We start from the raw sequence: 24735 nt of genomic DNA, 5'->3' as shown, positions 1-24735 counted from the left end.
TTAGATCTTATTTAAAGACAACAAATCTGGGCTGAAATTTGAAAATGTGATTAATTGTTAATCAAGTTAATACTGTTTTTTTTACAGGTACTTGAGCCAAATCCAGAGAAATGTGCACGTGTTCCTGTTGCTGCCCTTCAGAATGACAGACAGCAGTGAGGTTCCTGCAAACAATGGAGACCGTGGATTGACTGTAAATACCTTTTTTATTTATTTATTACAACACCTGTCACTGAACCAATGCACCTGTAATTAAATATCGAAACACAAACTGTTCTTTTATGACCAGTTAGTTTGAAAAGTCAACCTGCGGACAAACATTTAAACAGGTTCCAAACATAACTAATTCACCTGTTTAGCCCAATGCCCCCGCGGGACATCTTGCAAGAAACAGCGTCTCAGGGCTTCTTAACATTGAACAAACTATGAATATGTCATACACACCTAATGGGAAGAAACTCAGCTAACTGACGATACGAACCATTTTTACCGAAACAAAACACGAGTCTCACAAGAAGCGTCTAAATGAGCCCTGAGCGAAAAAATGCTGACGCAGTTAGCACAGAACTCACGGTATAAATACGTTATTACTTATCGGATCTGCACAAAAAAAGATATCAGCTAGCAAGCTGAGATTCCACAGATTCTAGATATATAAGTATCATCACTGAGCGATCAAAACTCGCCACAGGGGAATCAAACCCAGACATCACACAACGTAGCTTTAGGTAGCAAAAATGGCAATATGTCTTACCTTTGCTGTTGTTCTGATCAACAGTTGTGTTCAATGGCATTAAAACGAGAAAAACGCTGCTGAAGGTTAATCCATAGTGTCTGAAATGATTTCTGATAATCCATCAGCAATAAACTTGGTTTTCAGTTTTCAGTGCATCACTCTCACTCCTCCATGGAACGTGTATGTGGATTTAGGAACTTTCCCTTTGATTCTATTGGCTCTAACGGTTCAAAAGAGGTGTCAATCATCATAATCGACCATTGGGTTCCAGAGAAACGGCAAATACACCCTAATGGACATGAACACTGATCTGCCACTGGATCCACAGCTTGCTCTGGAACAGACAACAACGGGTCAAAATAAACAACTCCACATCTCTCCCTCTGCACCTCAGTACAGGAGCTCCACAAGGCTGTGTCCTATCCCCCTGGTTATTCTCACTCTACACAAACCAACTCACATCTCAGCACCCCACAGTCAACATATATAAATATGCAGATGACACAACAATAACAGGACTCATCTAAAATAATAATGAAACACAATACCTCACTCAGATCCATCAAGCAGTCACCTGGTGCTCAGAAAACAACCTCCTACTTAACACAGCAAAAACCCAAGAAATAATCATTGACTTCAGGCGAAGGCCACAGCCCAAATCACCTCTATCTATCTCCGGCACACTCATTTCCCCCACAGACTCACTCAAATGTCTTGGCACTCACATAAGCAATAACCTCAAATGGATGACCAACACAGACCACATCTACAAAAAAGCCAACCAAAGGCTATTCTTTCTGCGGCAGCTCAAGAAATACAGAGTGAGGAAACATCTCTTAATCCAGTTCTACACAGCCATCTTCCAAAGCATCCTCACATCATCCATCACAGTCTGGTACAGCAGTTCAGACACCCACTCCCGGAATAAACTTCAACGTATCATCAATAAAGCATCAAAAATCACCTGCAGTCCCCTTCCATCACTCGAATCACTTCACCACCAACGAACTGTCACAAGGGCAAAGAAAATCCTTTCTGACCCCTCCCACCCAGCTCACCATGTCTTCCAACTTCTGCCCTCAGGGAGGCGCTACAGGTCACTGTCCACCAAAACCACCCGCTTCAAAAACAGCTTCTTCCCCTTTGCAATACGGACACTAAATGGACTCTAAATAACCCCAATGAACAATCACAATCCACCACACCTTGAACTTTATGTATATATGTCATGATGTATGTATTTGCCCTGTGCTGTGTGTTGTACTTTGTATTGTCTGTTTATTGTATGTTGAATTGTATGGAACAAGCTGTAATAATCTGCACTGATCACGAATTCCACCAGCCTGGCTGTGTGGTCATTAAAGATTCTAATAATGACCCCAGAAGTGTTTTTTTTGCTAAATCTCTCTAAAAAGGTCAAATGTCACTTGTTTTGCATCAATCTTGATACAGGGTACTTATTATATGTTATAGTTTGGATTCCTAAAGCTCTTAGTCTACTAACCCATCATCCAAGGGTGGTTTTCACTATAAGTAATTTTTGTTTTTTGGACGGACACTATAATTTACATTTGTTTACTATGTTCAATCTGAATTTACTTTAAAATAAAAACATCTATATTGATTCTGACTTTTCTACATCCAGCTCACAGGTTTATCATTACTTTGAGAAAAAAGATTATTAATTTAACCCTTTTAGAAGGGAAGATATGGTCATTTGTTCTGGGAATGTCATTTTCGAGCCTGAGGCCTGAAAAACAGGCTCAGGGCTTAACAGGTTAACACATCAAATTAGGGCTGTGCAATTAATCGTATTTTAATCTCGATTACGATTTTGGCTTGCAACGATTACGAAAACAATGTAATCGAAATAAAACGATTATTATATTTATTAAAAAAAAATATATATATGTAATTTTTTTTTTGGTTTTTCTGTTGAATTATACTTAAAGTTCAGGGTAATCAACTTTTAAAAACATACTGTTCACCTTTTTTTTTTCAATATATGGATGTTTTCAAAGTAAATGGATAATCGTTTTTAATAATCGTGATATCAATTATTGACCAAAAATAATCGTGATTATGATTTTTGCCATAATCGCACAGCCCTACATCAAATATCATTTAACACTTGAAATGGATGCAGCGTTTGGTCTTTCATTTCTACAAGATTTCCTTTAACGTTTTTTTCAGAATTTACCAAAAAAACTCACTAAAAGGGTATATCATTGGGTATATCAAAATGAAAATGTACCAATATTATCAAGCTGGTTTACAATATTTTATATAATTAACACAATTTAAAATAAAACCTTGAAATGGATGTGCAGTGTTTGGTGTTTTATTTCTGCATCTTCACTTAAGATTTCCTTCAAATAAACTGTAGTCCATGTTGTTGTGTATACGCAGTCCTGAATCTACTCTGATGTGATGGGTGGAAAGGGCTCTCTATACTAAGTGCAGGTCAAATTGAATATTGAATGCTATTCTATCCTTTGTGATGCAGACACAGCTGATGAAGGCTCTGAGCCTGAGTGTGTGTGTGGACGTTTACCAGCCGTGGTCCAGACTGTCTCTAGTGGAAGTTGCTGCTCAATGCCTCAAAACAAACCCTCCTAAAAGTCAGTCTACACTCTCCTTATATTTACCTCTTTTTACTGGTAGTGTCATATCTACACTGTACTCTCCTTTTCCCTTTATTCAGCAGAGAGAGACACCTCAGAGGCCGGCCTGTCTGTGGTTATGGCAGGAATCCATCAGTCTGCATGTCAGTATGCGTCTGTGCTGCTCAGAGATCAGACGTTCAGCCCTCAGACCTTTCTGGAGTTTATTGCACACTTTCATCACCTCTGCAAACATCTGCACACACAACATCAGAGCAGAGCCAACAGGTAAATATCCACAAACAGGTAGTTCTTCTTCTCTCTGTGTCTCCAGTGTTTGATATGCTGCAGCTCCACTGTAGCTTAAAGAAGATAAGATAATGGACAATCTTGCACTATGTACATTCCCTGTGTACATATTGAAGTGACTGTTATTTTGTTATTTTGATTGTTGTGTTTTATCTTAACCCTTAGATGCATAAGTGGGTCTTTTTTGACCCGGTGAGGTGGTTTTCTTGAAGTATCTTTGTAATTACATTTTTTTGTCATTTCATATTCCAGCTATTCCTCAAAAAACATGTTTTGGATATCATGCCATTCAAATGTTTAAAGTGGACCTATCATGCTATATTTGAATAATATAGTGTAGGACCATACCTATATAAGGCATATTCATATTTATACTTTTTTTTTTTTCAAAATACCAAACAGATCATGCATTTTAGCCATGCCTCATTTCGCTCAATTTGACATTTTTTAGCTCTGTTTGTGTAAGGGCAGATAAGGGCAGAACAGCACCACCTACAGGCCTGGTATATGTACTACAGCGTCTTCAGCGCTTTCGAACGGCAATGGCCGTGGCTGTCTCCTCCTGATTGGTGGAGTTGGCCCAATAGCCGTAGCGCCACCGTCCTGACGTCAGGACAGTGTTCAAATCTGGATCAGTTTTTATCAGATCCGTTGCAGCCCCTTTTTTAGAGATTTGGGTATGGAGGAAAATAGAGAGGGTTGTGTTTTCTGACACTTGGTGAGTTCCCTGGAACACCGGGGACACATATTCATGTAGAAAAGACGTACACAAGTGCATTTTGCATGATAGGTCCCCTTTAAGTTACATTTTAAGGAATTGTAGTTTTTGTATTACTACCCCAAGCTTCCATAAGTGGGTCAAAAATGACCGCATGCATTTTCAATGGGATCCTATGGGAAAACGTTTTTTTTTCAAAATGTAAAAAAAATGTCTAAAATTATAAATAGTGAAAAATTAAATATAAAATATTTCTAGTGTGAACCAAAATATAATACTAAATATTATAAAAGTGATTTCTCTTAACCAAAATGACAAAAATGGCATAAAAACACATATTATTCTAATACGGGTCCTTTTTGACCCACTTATGGAAGAGTGTAGGGTCCAGTCACTCGGGCATCTAAGGGTTAATGTGTGCATATGTGTAAATGTGTCTGTTCATTGTGTATATAGAGGATATACATATTTATACACATTTGTATATTTGTATTATTGTATTTTGTATTCGGGATTGTTGGAAACGTTATTTCGATCTCTGTCTGTACAAACACACAGAATAATTTACATTAAAGTTGACTTTGATCTCAATAGAAATAAAATAGCATTAAAGAAAAAGTAGAAAATATACATGTACAGTAACAAAATATAAAGCAGGATAAGAAGCAAACAATATGAGGAAATGATCAAACTAATCCACAACATGTCTCATAAATGATGTGTTTTTCTATTAAAGTAAGAATAAGCAGGGTGTCCGCGGGGTCTTAAAAAGTATCAAAAAGTATTAAAGGGCATTTCCCAAGGTATCACATTTTGTAGCTTGTTTCCAATAAGTATATGAATTGTCCAAAGAGGTTGTATTCTACAGTCTGCCTGAATGTAATCATTGCGTAGGTGTGTAGTGTGATTCTGTGTAGTTTATTTATGGCATCCCGTTGGGTTTGACGTCATCTGAACAGGACATCGCACGCTCACTGCTTGATAGCGCGCGAAGCTCCGTTTACGCCGGTTGTTAAGCATCATCGTTATGGGGAAATGCAAGTCTGCGTCCAAATGGTTGGAAGATAAGGAGGAAGGACAATCCATACTGTATATAGTCAATGTGAGGTAAAGTGTGTCGCCAAGGTAACCGGTTAAAACTCAAAGTGACGATGAGGTCTTAAAATGTATGGAAAGGGTCTTAAAAAAGGTCTTCAAAGGTGTTCCATGTGACTTCAGGATGCCTGCATAGACCCTGATAAGGCACCTTTGCAAAGGGGGTTCAGTAGATCTCTGAGATTCTGCAAGGACTGGATGCAACACAGAGTTAAAACATGTGATATATATTTTATATTTGTAGCACAGCCTCTGCATGGTGATGTCTGTGAAGGCAGGCGAGCAGCATTTGCCCTTGAGTGATAATAAGAATGTAACATGTTGGTAGGTGAGAGCTAGTTTCAAACAAGAGACACAAACAGAGACGAGTGAAGGTCAGGTCACACGTCTCGTACAATAAAGAACGATGTTCACCAACTTCAGCAAGATCAGGAGACTGCTTTTCAAGAAGTCAATAAGTTACAGAGCTTTACAGACATTTCTGATGCGATCCTGGATAACATTCAATCCAATCAAACTTTAATTATATAGCACTTTAACACAAATAAACAAAAATGCTAACCCCCCTTCCCAGGTAGAAAAACTTAATTTCCAACAGAAGTCAATAAACACAGGACCGAAAAAAGAATAATAATTACAATTCAATTAAAGCCAAATTAAAAAGGTGGGTCTTCACTCGGCTTTTAAAAGAATGTACGCTCTCTGACACCAGGTCTTCTGGGAAGCTGTAATGGGTCTGAAACCAGAGCTGCTCTGATTGGTTAGCTGGCTGGCTCTGTTGTGATTGGTCCACCGCTTAGAGATGTCCCGCCCCTTACTCTATCACATACAATGTGTTAGAGCGCTAGCCAATAGGAACGTGAGTGTTACAGTGATGCAGACCATTTACAGCAGGAGAGGGAACACCACAGACAGCAGGAGAGAGAACACCACAGACAGCAGGAGAGAGAACACCACAGACAGCAGGAGAGAGAACACCACAGACAGCAGGAGAGAGAACACCACAGACAGCAGGAGAGGGAACACTACAGACAGCAGGAGAGAGAACACCACAGACAGCAGGAGAGGGAACACTACAGACAGCAGGAGAGGGAACACTACAGACAGCAGGAGAGAGAACACCACAGACAGCAGGAGAGGGAACACCACAGACAGCAGGAGAGAGAACACCACAGACAGCAGGAGAGGGAACACCACAGACAGCAGGAGAGAGAACACCACAGACAGCAGGAGAGAGAACACTACAGACAGCAGGAGAGAGAACACCACAGACAGCAGGAGAGAGAACACTACAGACAGCAGGAGAGAGAACACCACAGACAGCAGGATAGAGAACACCACAGACAGCAGGAGAGAGAACACTACAGACAGCAGGAGAGAGAACACCACAGACAGCAGGAGAGAGAACACCACAGACAGCAGGAGAGGGAACACTACAGACAGCAGGAGAGAGAACACCACAGACAGCAGGAGAGAGAACACCACAGACAGCAGGAGAGAGAACACCACAGACAGCAGGAGAGGGAACACCACAGACAGCAGGAGAGAGAACACTACAGACAGCAGGAGAGAGAACACCACAGACAGCAGGATAGAGAACACCACAGACAGCAGGAGAGAGAACACCACAGACAGCAGGAGAGAGAACACCACAGACAGCAGGAGAGAGAACACCACAGACAGCAGGAGAGAGAACACTACAGACAGCAGGAGAGAGAACACTACAGACAGCAGGAGAGAGAACACTACAGACAGCAGGAGAGAGAACACCACAGACAGCAGGATAGAGAACACTACAGACAGCAGGATAGAGAACACCACAGACAGCAGGAGAGGGAACACCACAGACAGCAGGATAGAGAACACCACAGACAGCAGGATAGAGAACACTACAGACAGCAGGAGAGGGAACACCACAGACAGCAGGATAGAGAACACTACAGACAGCAGGAGAGAGAACACCACAGACAGCAGGATAGAGAACACCACAGACAGCAGGATAGAGAACACCACAGACAGCAGGATAGAGAACACTACAGACAGCAGGAGAGGGAACACCACAGACAGCAGGAGAGAGAACACCACAGACAGCAGGAGAGGGAACACTACAGACAGCAGGAGAGGGAACACCACAGACAGCAGGAGAGGGAACACCACAGACAGCAGGAGAGGGAACACTACAGACAGCAGGATAGAGAACACTACAGACAGCAGGAGAGGGAACACCACAGACAGCAGGAGAGAGAACACCACAGACAGCAGGAGAGGGAACACCACAGACAGCAGGAGAGAGAACACCACAGACAGCAGGAGAGAGAACACCACAGACAGCAGGATAGAGAACACCACAGACAGCAGGAGAGAGAACACCACAGACAGCAGGAGAGAGAACACCACAGACAGCAGGAGAGAGAACACCACAGACAGCAGGAGAGGGAACACCACAGACAGCAGGAGAGGGAACACCACAGACAGCAGGAGAGAGAACACTACAGACAGCAGGAGAGGGAACACCACAGACAGCAGGAGAGGGAACACCACAGACAGCAGGAGAGGGAACACCACAGACAGCAGGAGAGAGAACACCACAGACAGCAGGAGAGGGAACACCACAGACAGCAGGAGAGGGAACACCACAGACAGCAGGAGAGAGAACACCACAGACAGCAGGAGAGGGAACACCACAGACAGCAGGAGAGGGAACACCACAGACAGCAGGAGAGAGAACACCACAGACAGCAGGAGAGGGAACACCACAGACAGCAGGAGAGGGAACACCACAGACAGCAGGAGAGGGAACACCACAGACAGCAGGAGAGAGAACACTACAGACAGCAGGAGAGGGAACACTACAGACAGCAGGAGAGGGAACACCACAGACAGCAGGAGAGAGAACACCACAGACAGCAGGAGAGGGAACACCACAGACAGCAGGAGAGGGAACACCACAGACAGCAGGAGAGGAGAACACCACAGACAGCAGGAGAGGGAACACCACAGACAGCAGGAGAGGGAACACCACAGACAGCAGGAGAGAGAACACTACAGACAGCAGGAGAGGGAACACCACAGACAGCAGGAGAGGGAACACCACAGACAGCAGGAGAGAGAACACCACAGACAGCAGGAGAGGGAACACCACAGACAGCAGGAGAGAGAACACCACAGACAGCAGGAGAGAGAACACCACAGACAGCAGGATAGAGAACACCACAGACAGCAGGAGAGAGAACACTACAGACAGCAGGAGAGGGAACACCACAGACAGCAGGAGAGGGAACACCACAGACAGCAGGAGAGAGAACACCACAGACAGCAGGAGAGAGAACACTACAGACAGCAGGAGAGGGAACACCACAGACAGCAGGAGAGGGAACACCACAGACAGCAGGAGAGAGAACACCACAGACAGCAGGATAGAGAACACCACAGACAGCAGGATAGAGAACACCACAGACAGCAGGAGAGAGAACACCACAGACAGCAGGAGAGAGAACACCACAGACAGCAGGAGAGAGAACACCACAGACAGCAGGAGAGGGAACACTACAGACAGCAGGAGAGAGAACACTACAGACAGCAGGAGAGAGAACACTACAGACAGCAGGAGAGAGAACACCACAGACAGCAGGATAGAGAACACCACAGACAGCAGGAGAGAGAACACCACAGACAGCAGGATAGAGAACACCACAGACAGCAGGATAGAGAACACCACAGACAGCAGGAGAGAGAACACTACAGACAGCAGGAGAGGGAACACCACAGACAGCAGGAGAGGGAACACCACAGACAGCAGGATAGAGAACACCACAGACAGCAGGATAGAGAACACCACAGACAGCAGGAGAGAGAACACTACAGACAGCAGGAGAGGGAACACCACAGACAGCAGGAGAGGGAACACCACAGACAGCAGGATAGAGAACACCACAGACAGCAGGATAGAGAACACTACAGACAGCAGGAGAGAGAACACTACAGACAGCAGGAGAGAGAACACTACAGACAGCAGGAGAGAGAACACCACAGACAGCAGGAGAGAGAACACTACAGACAGCAGGAGAGAGAACACCACAGACAGCAGGAGAGGGAACACCACAGACAGCAGGATAGAGAACACCACAGACAGCAGGAGAGAGAACACCACAGACAGCAGGAGAGGGAACACTACAGACAGCAGGAGAGGGAACACCACAGACAGCAGGATAGAGAACACCACAGACAGCAGGAGAGAGAACACTACAGACAGCAGGAGAGAGAACACCACAGACAGCAGGATAGAGAACACCACAGACAGCAGGAGAGAGAACACCACAGACAGCAGGATAGAGAACACCACAGACAGCAGGATAGAGAACACCACAGACAGCAGGAGAGAGAACACTACAGACAGCAGGAGAGGGAACACCACAGACAGCAGGAGAGGGAACACCACAGACAGCAGGATAGAGAACACCACAGACAGCAGGATAGAGAACACCACAGACAGCAGGAGAGAGAACACTACAGACAGCAGGAGAGGGAACACCACAGACAGCAGGAGAGGGAACACCACAGACAGCAGGATAGAGAACACCACAGACAGCAGGATAGAGAACACTACAGACAGCAGGAGAGAGAACACTACAGACAGCAGGAGAGAGAACACTACAGACAGCAGGAGAGAGAACACCACAGACAGCAGGAGAGAGAACACTACAGACAGCAGGAGAGAGAACACCACAGACAGCAGGAGAGGGAACACCACAGACAGCAGGATAGAGAACACCACAGACAGCAGGATAGAGAACACCACAGACAGCAGGATAGAGAACACCACAGACAGCAGGAGAGGGAACACCACAGACAGCAGGAGAGAGAACACCACAGACAGCAGGATAGGGAACACCACAGACAGCAGGAGAGGGAACACCACAGACAGCAGGAGAGAGAACACCACAGACAGCAGGAGAGGGAACACCACAGACAGCAGGAGAGAGAACACCACAGACAGCAGGAGAGGGAACACCACAGACAGCAGGAGAGAGAGAACACCACAGACAGCAGGAGAGGGAACACCACAGACAGCAGGAGAGAGAACACCACAGACAGCAGGAGAGGGAACACCACAGACAGCAGGAGAGAGAACACCACAGACAGCAGGAGAGAGAACACCACAGACAGCAGGAGAGAGAACACTACAGACAGCAGGAGAGGGAACACCACAGACAGCAGGAGAGAGAACACTACAGACAGCAGGAGAGAGAACACTACAGACAGCAGGAGAGAGAACACCACAGACAGCAGGAGAGAGAACACCACAGACAGCAGGAGAGAGAACACCACAGACAGCAGGAGAGAGAACACTACAGACAGCAGGAGAGGGAACACTACAGACAGCAGGAGAGAGAATACTACAGACAGCAGGAGAGAGAACACCACAGACAGCAGGAGAGAGAACACTACAGACAGCAGGAGAGAGAACACCACAGACAGCAGGAGAGAGAACACTACAGACAGCAGGAGAGAGAACACCACAGACAGCAGGAGAGAGAACACTACAGACAGCAGGAGAGAGAACACCACAGACAGCAGGAGAGACAATACTACAGACAGCAGGAGAGGGAACACCACAGACAGCAGGAGAGAGAACACCACAGACAGCAGGAGAGGGAACACTACAGACAGCAGGAGAGGGAACACTACAGACAGCAGGAGAGAGAACACCACAGACAGCAGGAGAGGGAACACTACAGACAGCAGGAGAGAGAACACTACAGACAGCAGGAGAGAGAATACTACAGACAGCAGGAGAGAGAACACCACAGACAGCAGGAGAGAGAACACTACAGACAGCAGGAGAGAGAACACCACAGACAGCAGGAGAGGGAACACTACAGACAGCAGGAGAGAGAACACTACAGACAGCAGGAGAGAGAACACTACAGACAGCAGGAGAGAGAACACCACAGACAGCAGGAGAGGGAACACTACAGACAGCAGGAGAGGGAACACTACAGACAGCAGGAGAGAGAATACTACAGACAGCAGGAGAGAGAACACCACAGACAGCAGGAGAGAGAACACCACAGACAGCAGGAGAGAGAACACCACAGACAGCAGGAGAGGGAACACTACAGACAGCAGGAGAGAGAACACTACAGACAGCAGGAGAGAGAACACTACAGACAGCAGGAGAGAGAACACCACAGACAGCAGGAGAGGGAACACTACAGACAGCAGGAGAGGGAACACTACAGACAGCAGGAGAGGGAACACCACAGACAGCAGGAGAGGGAACACCACAGACAGCAGGAGAGAGAACACCACAGACAGCAGGATAGGGCCTCTTCAAAAGGGCATCAATTGGAACTAAATTAAATGTAGTAAAATTCCAAAAGGTTGGATTTGTTGCAGTAATGTTTAATAGATTCCAGGTATACTCCCCTTTAATGTCTGTTTGACTAGATAAACGTACACACAAACTCTGGTTTGCAATAACTTGTCTACATTCTCCAGATTAGCAGCTGTTCTGTCCCGTCTCGATGTGATGAGCAGCGCAGCAGCTCGGTACAAACAGAACCTGGTGAAACTGCAGGAGGACGTTTCAGAGGCACAGCAGGTAATATTCAGCCTCTCAGCACTTTCATCTGGAGATCAATATCCTGACAAAGCTGCAGAAGACTGCCACAGTTTCTATATCAGGTCGTTTCTCACCACATGTCACAAATGATTTAAACAAGTGTTAGCAATTTGTCCAGAGGCTTGAGCAGTGCTTCTCAAAGTGTGGTCCGTGAGCGCCCCCTAGTGGTCCGTGAGTATATTGGTAAAATGTCACATTTGAAATAAATACATTTAAGTTTTCCGCACTCTTGCGGAAATATCTCCGCAATGAAGCGAGCTTAAGTTTCATTTTTTGATTGCGTGATATAGCCCAGCGCAACACCTTCGTCACACATGTTGCCACTTGTTTGTACCATTTTCAGGCGATTTGTAATCTGTTCTAGAAAAACGATGTGTTTTTATTTGTATTTCAAGAAGCATATAAAACAAACAATGGATGTATTTTATGAACATTTATCCACGCTGAAAGTAGATGTTTTAGGAGTGAGATAGAGATTATTATCTAATATATGCATCCAATGAAGCATTGCATGAAGTCTGTTGATGATCAGAGGCTGTTGTTGGGGCTGCAAAAACTTTTTTTATTTTTGTTTTGTAGGCAGACCATGCAGGCCAGCCCGATGGTCACCAAGGTTCATGTTTTAATAGCATTTTTACAAAAAAAGCCCACGCAAGCCTAACATGTGAAAAAAGGGCTCAGAGAGTTAGGCGCCGTTTACACGAGGAGAAAACTGCTTGTATCTGCATAGTTTCGCGTGCGTATAGCCCTATTATTTACACGAGGCCGATAGAAACTGACCCCACAAACAATAACGGGTCCCAAGGTGGATAGGTTTGCAAACGAAACGCTCTGGGGGGTCAACCGAGTCCGTGTAATCACCTCGATACGAATATTTCCTGAAAAAATAGCGATAGCCCCGCCTCTCCCCACCTCTCCTGCTCACTGCTGTAGCAACTATCAAAAATAGCTGTGTTAATTAAACGCACAAGGGGTTCTTGAATGAAATAATATTATAAAAGGCAAACCAGAATTGTTAACGCCCAATATACTCCTTAAACTAAATAAACAGAGTCAGATTTCATGCATTGATCCATTATATTGACAAAGGAGGATCTCACCCGGTGTTTGTAGAGAATATCTTTCTGAGCGCGTCCTCTCCACAGAGACGTGCTTCTTGGTCGGGATGCAATATCCACAGATTCGGTTTCTTTCAGTTTCTTTCAGTTTCAGTTTCAGTTTCGGGGCTTAAACAGAAGGGTAGCCATGGCAACATTGCAGCGGGGCTGCTCGGTTGCTCTTCTTCGCTGCTTTTGGTGTATTTTGGCGGAAGTTACAGCGCCACTTACAGTCCCGGCATATGTACTACAGCGTTTCCAGCGGCCTCGTTTGAACAGACACGTTAAATGAAACAAATGCATGTGAACGGAAGACTTTTTTGAATACGCATACTGTGCATAAACGCAAACGGTCCCGTGTGAGCGGGGCCTTAAACTTGGGCCTGCGACCACAGCTTTACTGTATTTTGTTTTGAAAATCCACAGCGGAGGTTTGTGTCGTACTACATGTGGTGTATTTTGCATTTCTCTCAGTAACCAACGATCTGTGAGTCTGTTGGCTCGGACATAAACTCCGTAATAAATGTAGTCTACATTTCATAAGAGGTGTAAAACCTGAGAGCATTTTAAATCGCATTTGAACGAAAGGCTTATATAATCTGTAGTTGTATTTGTATTGTTGATTTATTGTGTGAACGAGGCGATATACAGATGAAGCGTCTTATTTTGGACAGTTTAAAGTGCGAGGGTCGTGATCGGTTCGTGCACGTTCCGTGATGGCCGGCCGGCCCCCAGTCTGACTTGATACCGCCCCCATGATAAATACATTTAATTATTGTGAATCCAGCTGCAATGGATCATTGATCCACCAGGGGGTGCAGTGGGGTTCCACACTGGAGTCATGTGAAATCAACTTCTTTGTTGTTAAGATCCATACAGTGTATGTCACGGATAGGATCATAGTCTGTGCTAAATAAGACATGTAATCATTTAAATAATGTTGTTTAGTCGGAAAAAACGAACGAGCCGGCTCTCCCGATTTTTAATCCTAATTTAATCATCATCATTGATGTTTATGTTCGCCGAATTGACATGAAATCACTGACAAATATGAATATTCTGTATTCAACTTCATTGAAACGATCAGGATGGGTGTTATTTTTCCCCACAATGACCAAGTCGCTGCAAATGATCCCATGTATTATGTACATGTACATGGCCACATTCTCAACAAAGTTACGTAACGAAACATTCTGTATTCCTTGCTTACTTTTTATTTAATGCTTTATAACAGCTGGAATAGTTCGTTTAGAACAGGCACCTCACTCGCAATCTGCTCCTCCGCAACGCCTACCACCTACCTCCGGCTGAAATTATGAATGTATAGTAATCATAGATAACACGGCAGGGTCCGTTACAGTTTGTTTTCATCTGATTTCAAATATTTCAAATGTCTGAAGTTAATAAATACATTCTCAGTGTTCAAGTCAATAATAGTCATATAAGAAAAGTACTGATCTAATAACAGAGATTTTATAAGGACTTTTCAATGTTCGACATCGCTCATGTGAAATACAGTAAACTGGATGTTGTGGTGCCGAGAGGCGGGGTATCAAAAGTACAAGCTAAACTTTTATTTAGCATCTGAACACACTTGTAAACAACGTGATGCCCGGGAAGCGAAGACCCGGCGGAAACAGCTGGTCTGGTTCACTAAAATGTCCGTGTACAGTATATCTGGTACTAATGTATAGCGGATCTTTGTTAAGATCCATATGTCACGGATAGGATCATAGTCTGTGCTAAATAAGACATGTAATAATTTACAAAACATCACCATGTTGTTATGCGCATGTGCGAGATGTCACGTTGTAATAACAATAACTCATCTCTCTCGGTTTTTTTTTGTTTTCTTTGTGTGCTTTGCCAAAAGCCACTGTGTCAAGTGTCCTAGTTGGGTTGCCGTAACGAACAGCAGCCGGCTCTCGATTTTTAATCCTAATTTAATCGTTTATGTTCGCCGAATTGACATGAAATCACTGACAAATATGAATATACTGTATTCAACTTCATTAAAATGTTATTAACGTGCCTAAACTCAGTAATTCTCAGTAATTCACTAAAAATTACTTAAATTGATGGGGAAAAATAACACCCAGGGATCAAGATCCCTCCGCGACGCGACGCGGAGGGATCTTGATCCCTGGGTGTTATTTTTCCCCATAATGACCAAGTCGCTGCAAATTATCCCGCTTATTACATGGCCACAAAGTAACGACATGACTCCCAATATTAATTAAAATGCTTTTATGGATTTAGAAAATATTTTTATTGATTTAAAAAATAGTTGTATGTATTGATTTAAATTTACATGCATCCGCTAAGAAAAATAGTCCGTTGTTACCGTTTTTTAAACAGTCAGAATGAAACGGCAGCTCTCAGCTGTGTGTGTACACTCCTAATGGCCCATCACAGCTCTCTCCCCCCCTAATCTTTCTTTTCCAACAGTTAAGTTAACTGTAGGTTACTCTGAGTGACAAGCTTACAGTTAGTGAAGTAACACTTTTTTTTTGTGAGTCACGACCTCGCTGTTTCATTCTAACATAACGCTCCAAATACGACTGTTTCCACTCGGACTTCAATACAGCAACACCATTGTTTGGTTTCCATGGTAGCGTGTCTCTTTAGTAGCGTGCACTCCTTTCCTGTAAATTACAGGTCCAGCCAGGCAAAACAGTAATATGAAATATGAACGTTAGTTTTTAACTGAAATGATCAAATAAAGTTAAAATGTCACAGTGTTTACAAACATTGACCATACCGTTCACCAGCCCCCACCCCACTATGTTGAGTATAGCCTACTCTTTGTTTAAAACGAATTGGCCATCGGAATGTGTGTGTCCCAACCCCCCCCCCTGTGATATCTCTTCTCCAGCAGTCTGTAGTTTGTCCGTAAACTTTAGAATGAAATGTAATACCGGTTAGTTTTTTGTGTTCATACTGACAGAAGAAGAAATAAATTAAGTATGAATGAGAATAAGACTTATGTAATGTATTGACATTTGATCAGTAGCCTATAAATGTATTACTAACTTTATCCACTGTGGTACCGAAGCTTGGATCACCGCCAAAGACATGGCCGAGGGCAGCTGGCAGCTTTCAATATTTTTCATGTGCGATTCTAACGCTTTCAGAAAGTAAAACATCCAGCATCATTTGAGAAAAATAAATCAAAATAAGCGTTATAAATGAACCCTGACTACTTGTGTTTAGGACTCACTGTATTTTGCTACTCTCTAGGTCTGTGGGCCAAATCCAGATATGGGGGGGGTTCTGTTAGAAGGTGCGACGGGGGAGGGGGGAGAGAGTTAGCCGCTCATGAATTGTCAACGGGGGGGGGCCTCTCTGCACGGAGGAGCCGCGGAGAAGTGAATCACAGTGATCTCATAAACATATGACCAATGTGCGAGGGTGATGACATCAGAGCATCGTCCTATGGGCTTAGCCCCGGACAGGTACAACAGGTATTCACTCAGAGGGGGGTAGTTACCCATTTACATGTCAAAAAGCAACAAACAGTGGGCGGGTGGGGGAAGTATACTGAGAAGTATATAATGAGAACTGCTACCAATGGTGGCCTATTTAGTTTATTAAGAAATACATATTTGTAGCTTTTTTTTTATCTGCAGTAGGAAATGCAGAGAGTAGCGACAGGGCTGGTCCAACCTGATCTGTAAAGTGATCTAACTAAGTGCTATTCATTTTCTTGACGGGGAAGTGCAGTGTAAATGGGGGGCTTATATGCATTTGAAAAGCAATATAAATCACACAGTTCGTATACAATAGGCATTAAAAGCACCGTCGATAACCATTGCCCTTCTCCTATTCAAACCAAAAGAGAAAATGCAGATATTACACTCTGAAAAGAAAGGGTAGACATATCTGTACTCTTAGTGCCAAGTAGCTAAATAAATTCTCCAAATCAAACCAAATCAAACCAAGATATCTTGGGTATTCACTCAGAGGGGGGTCGGTGAACCGGGCAGAGTTTTTCGCCGGTCAACGTGTGTGAAAGTTTAAAGTTTATCATCTAAATTTGCCGAAACAAGTTTAATATTCTGAAAGCCAAGACTTTGTTTATTTGAAATCAGATGAAAACAAACTGTAACGGACCCATTTTATTCATATTCCGAGTCATAAAGACTTTATTTAAAATAAACATTTATAACTAGTTTAGGTTGTTTGAGAGGTACAGCTACCATTCTTTAATTAGATGTTTGATAAGTGCATGCAGATCACATAAAACACGTACACAGATACATTATTTTGTATTTTTATTAAATTTGACAATCTCAATTTCACTTTCCACTATGTCCACCGTTGTTTTTCACAACCAATGGCAGAACTTTATTGAGGCCTGTAATTAGTCAACTACAGGTCTCTTGAAGTCTTTTTCTTCCAAAAAGCTTGTGACAAGATGTTATTGCTCTTGGGGCATTAAAAACAAGATTTTAACTTTAGTTTTTTATATAATATCTGCATTGTCTCTTGTGAAAAACTAAGTCTTACTTTGGCCATAGTTATTTAATATATAGCGCCATCTCCTGGTTAAACCCTGAAATTGGAGAATAGTGGGAGGCCCTAACATTCCTGAATACTGGTCTTTGGCAGGTCTTAGGCAGGCAACTGGCTGGCAGTCGGCAGGAAGCTGTATGCTGGGGTCCAAAATAAGAGGCTCCATCTGGTTAAGCTGTCATTATTAGGCTGTAATTTGTAATTACTGTTGGAGTGGTGAGCAGGCCTATTGTTTCTGGATATTTGTGGAGTCAGGTGGTCTGCAAGTGTTTTTTTATTGGCTAAGTGGTCCTTGGTATGAACAAGTTTGAGAAACACTGGGCTAGAGGGACAGTCTGGGAATAATGTTTATTCATTTATAACTGAGAAACAGAAACAGTTATTCCTTTGCAAGAGATGATGTTAAAGTGACCCTTTACACCTCAATGAATACTGCTGATTATTCAGTCATATTTACCACACACAACTTCATCTTTTGTATTAATTACAAGTTAATACATCTGCTTACATTTTCCCTTCCAACACGATATGTTCAGAGGTTTATAGAGGCTGAAGAACATACTGGAAATATTGTTTAAACATCAACATTTATTTATTTTAAATGAATAATGCAATTTGAATATTTAGTCATATTTACCTTACACAACTTCATCTTTTGTACATTTACAAGTTAAAATATTTGCATAACATTTATGATACAAAAATGATTTGAACAACCCTGTAAGCAAAATATTTGGATGTTTATAGAGGCTGAAGAAGATCACAGGATTATTTTGTATTTATTTCAAATTGAGTGACTCTTAACGTTATGTTAAAGTAACCATACTTTCCTAAATTCCTAAAACAATGCAATTGAAATATTCACGATTATTTACCTTGGACATCATCGTTTTCTGCAAATTACAGTTGAGTGATTTGCATACATTTAGTTTAATTAGTTCTAGGAATATTGCTTATTCATTTCCAAATGAGAAGCTTTCACAGCAACATTTATTTCTGTGCATCTCATTCTTAAAGAAGGATTCATTCTACCGCCACCCTCCGTTCCTAAATTAATATCTGCGTCAAAATGATGGTTTACAGATCTGTACAAAATGTACTTTTGCAACACGTTAAATATATTGATCAAATACAGTTTTAATACTTGCTAAATGATCCCCTCTGTCCCTCCTGCAGCGTGAGTTAGAGCTCCTCTCAGCGCTGGATCATCAGAGGATTCTGCTGGAGGAGGCGCAGGAGAGTTGTGTCGTCGAGGAGAACAAGCTGTACGACCTGGAGGAGCAGATCAGCCACGCTCACAAGCAGGTAAACATGTCCTGTGTATTCACATCTGCATCATATACATAACATTCACTCATATATGACTGTGTGAAAACAATTAGACCTATGCTATACATCTAGTCGAGTCGTGTGCTTTTGACCAAGGTAACGGTGCATTTTACACTACGACAAATTAGGGTTATTGTTGATTTCCAGGTTTAAAAAACATCACAATTTCCAAGATAGCTCCTGTGCATTTAGGAGGAACAATTCTGAAATGTATTAAAAAAAAAATTAAATTAAAAATGGAAAAATATTGGGTTTTTTTTGTCAATCAATCACATGGCTTTGTCGTTCAGTTACCAATTAAATGTCAGATAATATCTTAGTTATTTTCTGGTAAATCAGTGTCTTTAGCTTTGGAAATTCTTTGGTTTTTCTCAGATCTTTACTACAACCCCCATCATGCCACACTGCACAACCACTACACCAAACTAGTTATTTTTCAGAGACCCTGAGGAGCTTAAAATTACAACTATCAGGGTTCGTACGGTCATTAAAAACCAGGAAAAGTCATGGAAATGTAACTAAAGTTGAATCAAATATAATTAATATTTGATCTAATCGGCAAAATAGTAATACTATAATGATAATAAATACTGTATAGTAATGAAACGTAAAATGGCATTTAACTGTGGAGGTATTTTGCTGGTGAGAGATGATTAATTAATTAAAGTTTTTCGCACTCTTGCGGGAATATCTCCGCAATGGCGCGAGCTTAGGTTTCAATTTCGATTGCGTGATATAGCCCAGCGCAACACCTTCGTCACACATGTTGCCACTTGTTTGTACCATTTTCAGGCGATTTGTAATCTGTTCTAGAAAAACGGTGTTTTTAGGATTTCAAGAAGCATATAGAACAAACAATGGATGTCTTTTATGAACATTTATCCACGCTGGAAGTAGATGTAGATGTTTTAGGAGTGAGATAGAGATTATTATCTAATATATGCATCCAATGAAGCATTGCATGAAGTCTGTTGATGAATCAGAGGCTGTTGTTGGGGCTGCATGAACGTTTTTTATTTTTGTTTTGTAGGCAGACCATGCAGGCCAGCCCGATGGTCACCAAGGTTCATGTTTTAAGAGCATTTTTACAAAAAAAGCCCACGCGAGCCGAACATGTGAAAAAAGGGCTCAGAGAGTTAAACTTGGGCCTGCGATCATAGTTTTACTGTGTTTTGTTTTGAAATCCACAGCGGAGGTTTGTGTCGTACTACATGTGGTGTATTTTGCATTTCTCTCAGTAGCCAACGATCTGTGAGTCTGTTATAGCTCGGACATAAACTCCGTAATAAATGTAGTCTACATTTATGGGCTCAGAACAGTCTCATAATACACACATGCACACAGAAGGATTCACACTTGTATTTCATGATCCACAAAAGGATTCACACTTGTATTTCCGGATCCACACTTGTGTTTTTCAATGCACACACAAATGTGTTCCGTTTCATATACATGTAAATAAAATCCAAATACAGAAAAAAGTTTTACATATGTATTTTTGATCCTCACATATTTGTTTTCCGTTTAAATCCCCTGAACCTACAAACACAAACCGCTTTCTGTGCATGGATCGCTCTGCATTCGTGTGTGGGTTTTTTGAGACTCCCCTGACGGTCACCCGATTCGTACTTGTAATTTTTTCTATCTATAGCCAATCAGATGTCTCCTCAATTCTAAGCCAATCACATGAGCGCGCCCCCACGAGGGTAGATTTCTTGCGTTCATGTCACTTCATATACGCATTTTGCGTAGTCCGGAGCTGGGTTTCCGCGGACAGAATTTAATTTTACCGGACAAATTTGAAACTTACCGGTCATGTTTCAATAATAATAATAATAAGAATTGTGTAGCAGCGTTTCCGTTAGGGAATTACCGGACTATGACCGGATAATAACACGGGAGTAAGGATCATCTCTTTTCCTCTCTCCCTCCCTCTCTCCTGACAGCCCGTCAGTTTCTCATGCAGCTCGCTAAAACTTCACTCGCGTTTATGTCCATATCGATCAGATCCACCTCTCCTGATCGGCCTTTATAGAGAGCACCGATCAAACTATTAAGAGTGAATATCGGCCGATAATGACCGGCGGGGCTCCCCCCGTTGACAGTTCACTGTCTAGCACTGGCTTCGTAGTGCACTGATCGATTAGGCTAAACTAACCTGTAGCTGCTCCCTCCACACTCACAACAACTTCATACAGACATAAATAAAGCAGCTGATCGCCATACAGGAAACACACATTTAAAACAGTTTTGCCTGCCGTTTTTGTGTACACAAGCATTCATTAATGGTTCGGAAAGTGGCACTGTACCTTAATAATATAAAGGCTTGTATTTGCGTGCATTTCCTGATCGGAAAGTGGCAATGTACTGAGAGTGGAGGTGTCCTGAGATTAGCGCCTGCAGGCAGGCTCCATGGACCTGTCAGCTCCGGACAGCGCAAAATGCGTACATGAAGCGCTACGTCATGAACGCAAGAAATCTACCCTTGTGGGGGCGCGCTCATGTGATTGGCTTAGAATTGAGGAGACATCTGATTGGCTATAGATAGAAAAAATTACAAGTACGAATCGGGTCACCGTCAGGGGAGTCTCAAAAAACCCACACACGAATGCAGAGCGATCCATGCACAGAAAGCGGTTTGTGTTTGCAGGTGCAGCGGTTTTAAACGGAAAACAAATATGTGAGGATCAAAAATACATATGTAAAACTTTTTTCTGTATTTGGATTTTATTTACATGTATATGAAACGGAACACATTTGTGTGTGCATTGACAAACACAAGTGTGGATCCGGAAATACAAGTGTGAATCCTTTTGCGGATCATGAAATACAAGTGTGAATCCTTCTGTGTGCATGTGTGTATTATGAGACTGTTCTGAGCCCATATACATTTCATAAGAGGTGTAAAACCTGAGAGCATTTTAAATCACATTTGAACGAAAGGCTTATATAATCTGTAGTTGTGTTTGTATTGTTGATTTATTGTGTGAACGAGGCGATGTAGAGAAGGTTAAGCTGTCATTATTAGGCTGTAATTTGTTGGAGTGAGCAGGCCTATTGTTTCTGATCTTTGTGGAGTCAGGTGGTCCGTGAGTGTTCTTTATTGGCTAAGTGTCCTTGGTATGAACAAGATGAGAAACACTGCGCTAGTGGATTATCAACGGGGGGAGCCTCGCTGCGGGGAAATTATACAGATGGCCAGTTCGCCCCTGAAAAATGTCTATGCACCCGTTATTATTAATAATAATTCAAACAAAATTGATAAAATAAAAAATGATGTTTTTTTAATTTTCAATTTTAATTTTGGGTCGCGACCATAGACTGTATATATAAATGGACGTAGGGTCCGTGACGTCACCCATAGGATCCTGCAGAGTTGCCGAGAAGCCCTTAGTAGGCGGAGTCAGCCACTAACGGCTCGACAGTGACGTCTGAGTCTAACTCCCGCCTGCTCCAGCCTGCTCCAAATAAGGGCAAAGAGGCGGAGCCGAGGCGGGACCTGCTGCCTCCAGCTGGGAAGTAACAGAGCTAGCTCAAGCTAAGAAGCTAAGCTAACATGCTCCCCATCTGCACACTGCCGTCACATTTCACGTTTCTAAGGTAAGCGGACATGAGACTATTCAGCAAAACTATAAATAATAATCTAAGTTATTGAGTTTTTAGCATAATACTTCAGAATCTTAAAATCCCTTAACGTTTGTATGCAATGTGCTAAATGCAACACTGGAATCAAGCAAATTAATATGTTTGCATGACATTAGTTATTTATATTTTGCTATCACTTAATTATACGTTTAATACATTTAAGTCAAGCTAAGGTACAGTACATGTGATGGTAGCTAGTTAGTGCTCTTACCTGTGAGGCCTCCTCCAAACCGCATTATAACCAGACTGTATCATTAAAACTATAAGTACCAGTTCTAGATCCTTGACTTTAGACAAACAATTCAAAAGACAAAATGTATTTAAAGACCAATCTTTATTTGAAGGTGCCTCTTAACCTGAGATATTAGTTATACAGTAATAGTATTGACAATCTAAAAAAACTGAGCAACTCAACAGTCAACTTTATATTTCTTATTGTCTAAAGCATTTATTATTTTCATTTTCCCCCTCTCATATTCAGTGTGGACGGATTGAGACAGCGTGGTGTCCAGAGAGCTGCAGAGACTTCAGGGAGAAACCTCCGTGTAATGGACGTCCTGCCTGTTGGTTTGGCCGGAGAGGACTGAGGGTCGAGGAGGACCAGGCCTGATGGAGGAGCCCATGCTGGGCATAGCTGATACCAACTGCACAGGCCTTGTCTGTCACTTTATTTGACTAAATGTGTTTACTTATACATTTAATAGGTTTACACCTTCTGTCCATATGTGCTTTTTTATTTAAAACATGTTTGATTAACTTTTGGTTCAGATTTCAATAAATTGAATTTGTATTTGCACTCCTTTTGTCCATTATTCTTACTGAAAATGTTAGATTACACATTCACATCTGACTGAAGATTGGCCCCATTTATTTGTGACATTGCAAACTCTGCGGTACAAGGTACATGTTGTGAAGCTCATAAAGTGAGGCAAATAGAATTAATCAGCTGATGGAGTGTAGATGTGGAAATAGGTGCATTCGATCAGCTGACTTCACAATAAAAGTAGTTTCTTAGTGAATGTCCTGTACTGGTCTTAAAATCTCATAACATCAGCTTTTAATTTTCCTCTTGGATGTTTTTCTTGACCCTCAGAGAAAGAGGAGATGCTGAGTCGTGTCTTTCAGGCATGTCCTTTCCTAACAAAAATTACAGGAAACATAAAACATATTATTGCAGAACAAGTGTGTTATTTATGAAAGAGGTGTGTTTGTGTGTTTAGGGGCTGTAGATATAATTATTTTGTATGTTTTGTATGTTTTTTTTTTTATTTCAACAGTGAGCTACAAAGACAATCAGATTATGAATGAACAGTATGACATTCATCAACATTGAAATATATTTTATTATCAAAATAATATTGAACTGTTATCAAAACGTAGTGCAACTGTAGAAGCTTGCTCTGTTGTCTCACTGAAAGAATCACTTTTACCACGTTTTTTACAGACAATATTGAGAGATAAATAGCAGTTGTCACTATGTGTTAAATAGCTTTGCCTTCAATACATTAAATTAGAAAGCTGACAGTCATATTGCTTGTTAACATCTAAATGTAACCCTTTGCATGGAAAAAACCCTCAACTTCACTGATGTGTAGGTGATCTAGTATTTAGTATTGTTTAATGGAATGTATAGCAGTGTATTAAAGTCAATACTTCATTTATTTAAACCAATATCTTTCTTGATTCTTTGTACAGTATGAAAAAAGAGTATTTGTACCTGTGCTGAAGTTCACTGCTGTGAGGAGTCCAGTTCTGTCTCTCACTCTCTGGTCCAGCCTGTCTGCATCACCTGGACACTTTAAACAAACAGATATATATGTAAAGAACCATGTGTACAAACAATATAACTTATTCTCTTCTGTTGAACATGTTGGATTGTGTATTGTCCGAGTCAGGGTCCTTTTTATTTTACTGTAACTTTGGAAGTTCTGTTACCAATGCTTACTATTTATTTGATACCAATTTGGTAATGCAATTAATAAAAACAACGAGGTTTGGGTTCGTTCTTCAGATGACTGTGACGTTAACGTGTAAGCTCAATAATGAACTCCAGCTCAACCAAC

The 24735-nt window shown here is 42.1% G+C and overlaps 2 protein-coding genes across 2 annotated transcripts in view; both read left to right on the top strand.

Annotated features, from left to right (window-relative positions):
* Nucleotides 1-24735, top strand: part of LOC117484391 (extracellular serine/threonine protein kinase FAM20C-like) — a 157727-nt gene that overhangs the window by 64295 nt on the left and 68697 nt on the right. The window lies entirely within an intron of this gene.
* LOC117484383 (dynein heavy chain domain-containing protein 1-like) overlaps nucleotides 1-24735 on the top strand; it is a 125061-nt gene that overhangs the window by 34275 nt on the left and 66051 nt on the right. The window contains 5 exon segments of the mRNA XM_034132840.1: nucleotides 88-193; nucleotides 3243-3357; nucleotides 3441-3627; nucleotides 11963-12065; nucleotides 18875-19003. Of these exon segments, the coding sequence (XP_033988731.1) occupies nucleotides 88-193; nucleotides 3243-3357; nucleotides 3441-3627; nucleotides 11963-12065; nucleotides 18875-19003 (640 nt within the window).

The sequence above is a fragment of the Trematomus bernacchii genome, unplaced genomic scaffold, assembly GCF_902827165.1.
Source record: "Trematomus bernacchii unplaced genomic scaffold, fTreBer1.1, whole genome shotgun sequence".
NCBI lineage: Eukaryota > Metazoa > Chordata > Actinopteri > Perciformes > Nototheniidae > Trematomus > Trematomus bernacchii.
The sequence above is the reverse complement of the archived record's forward strand: the minus strand, read 5'-3'. Positions and strand labels throughout refer to the sequence as shown.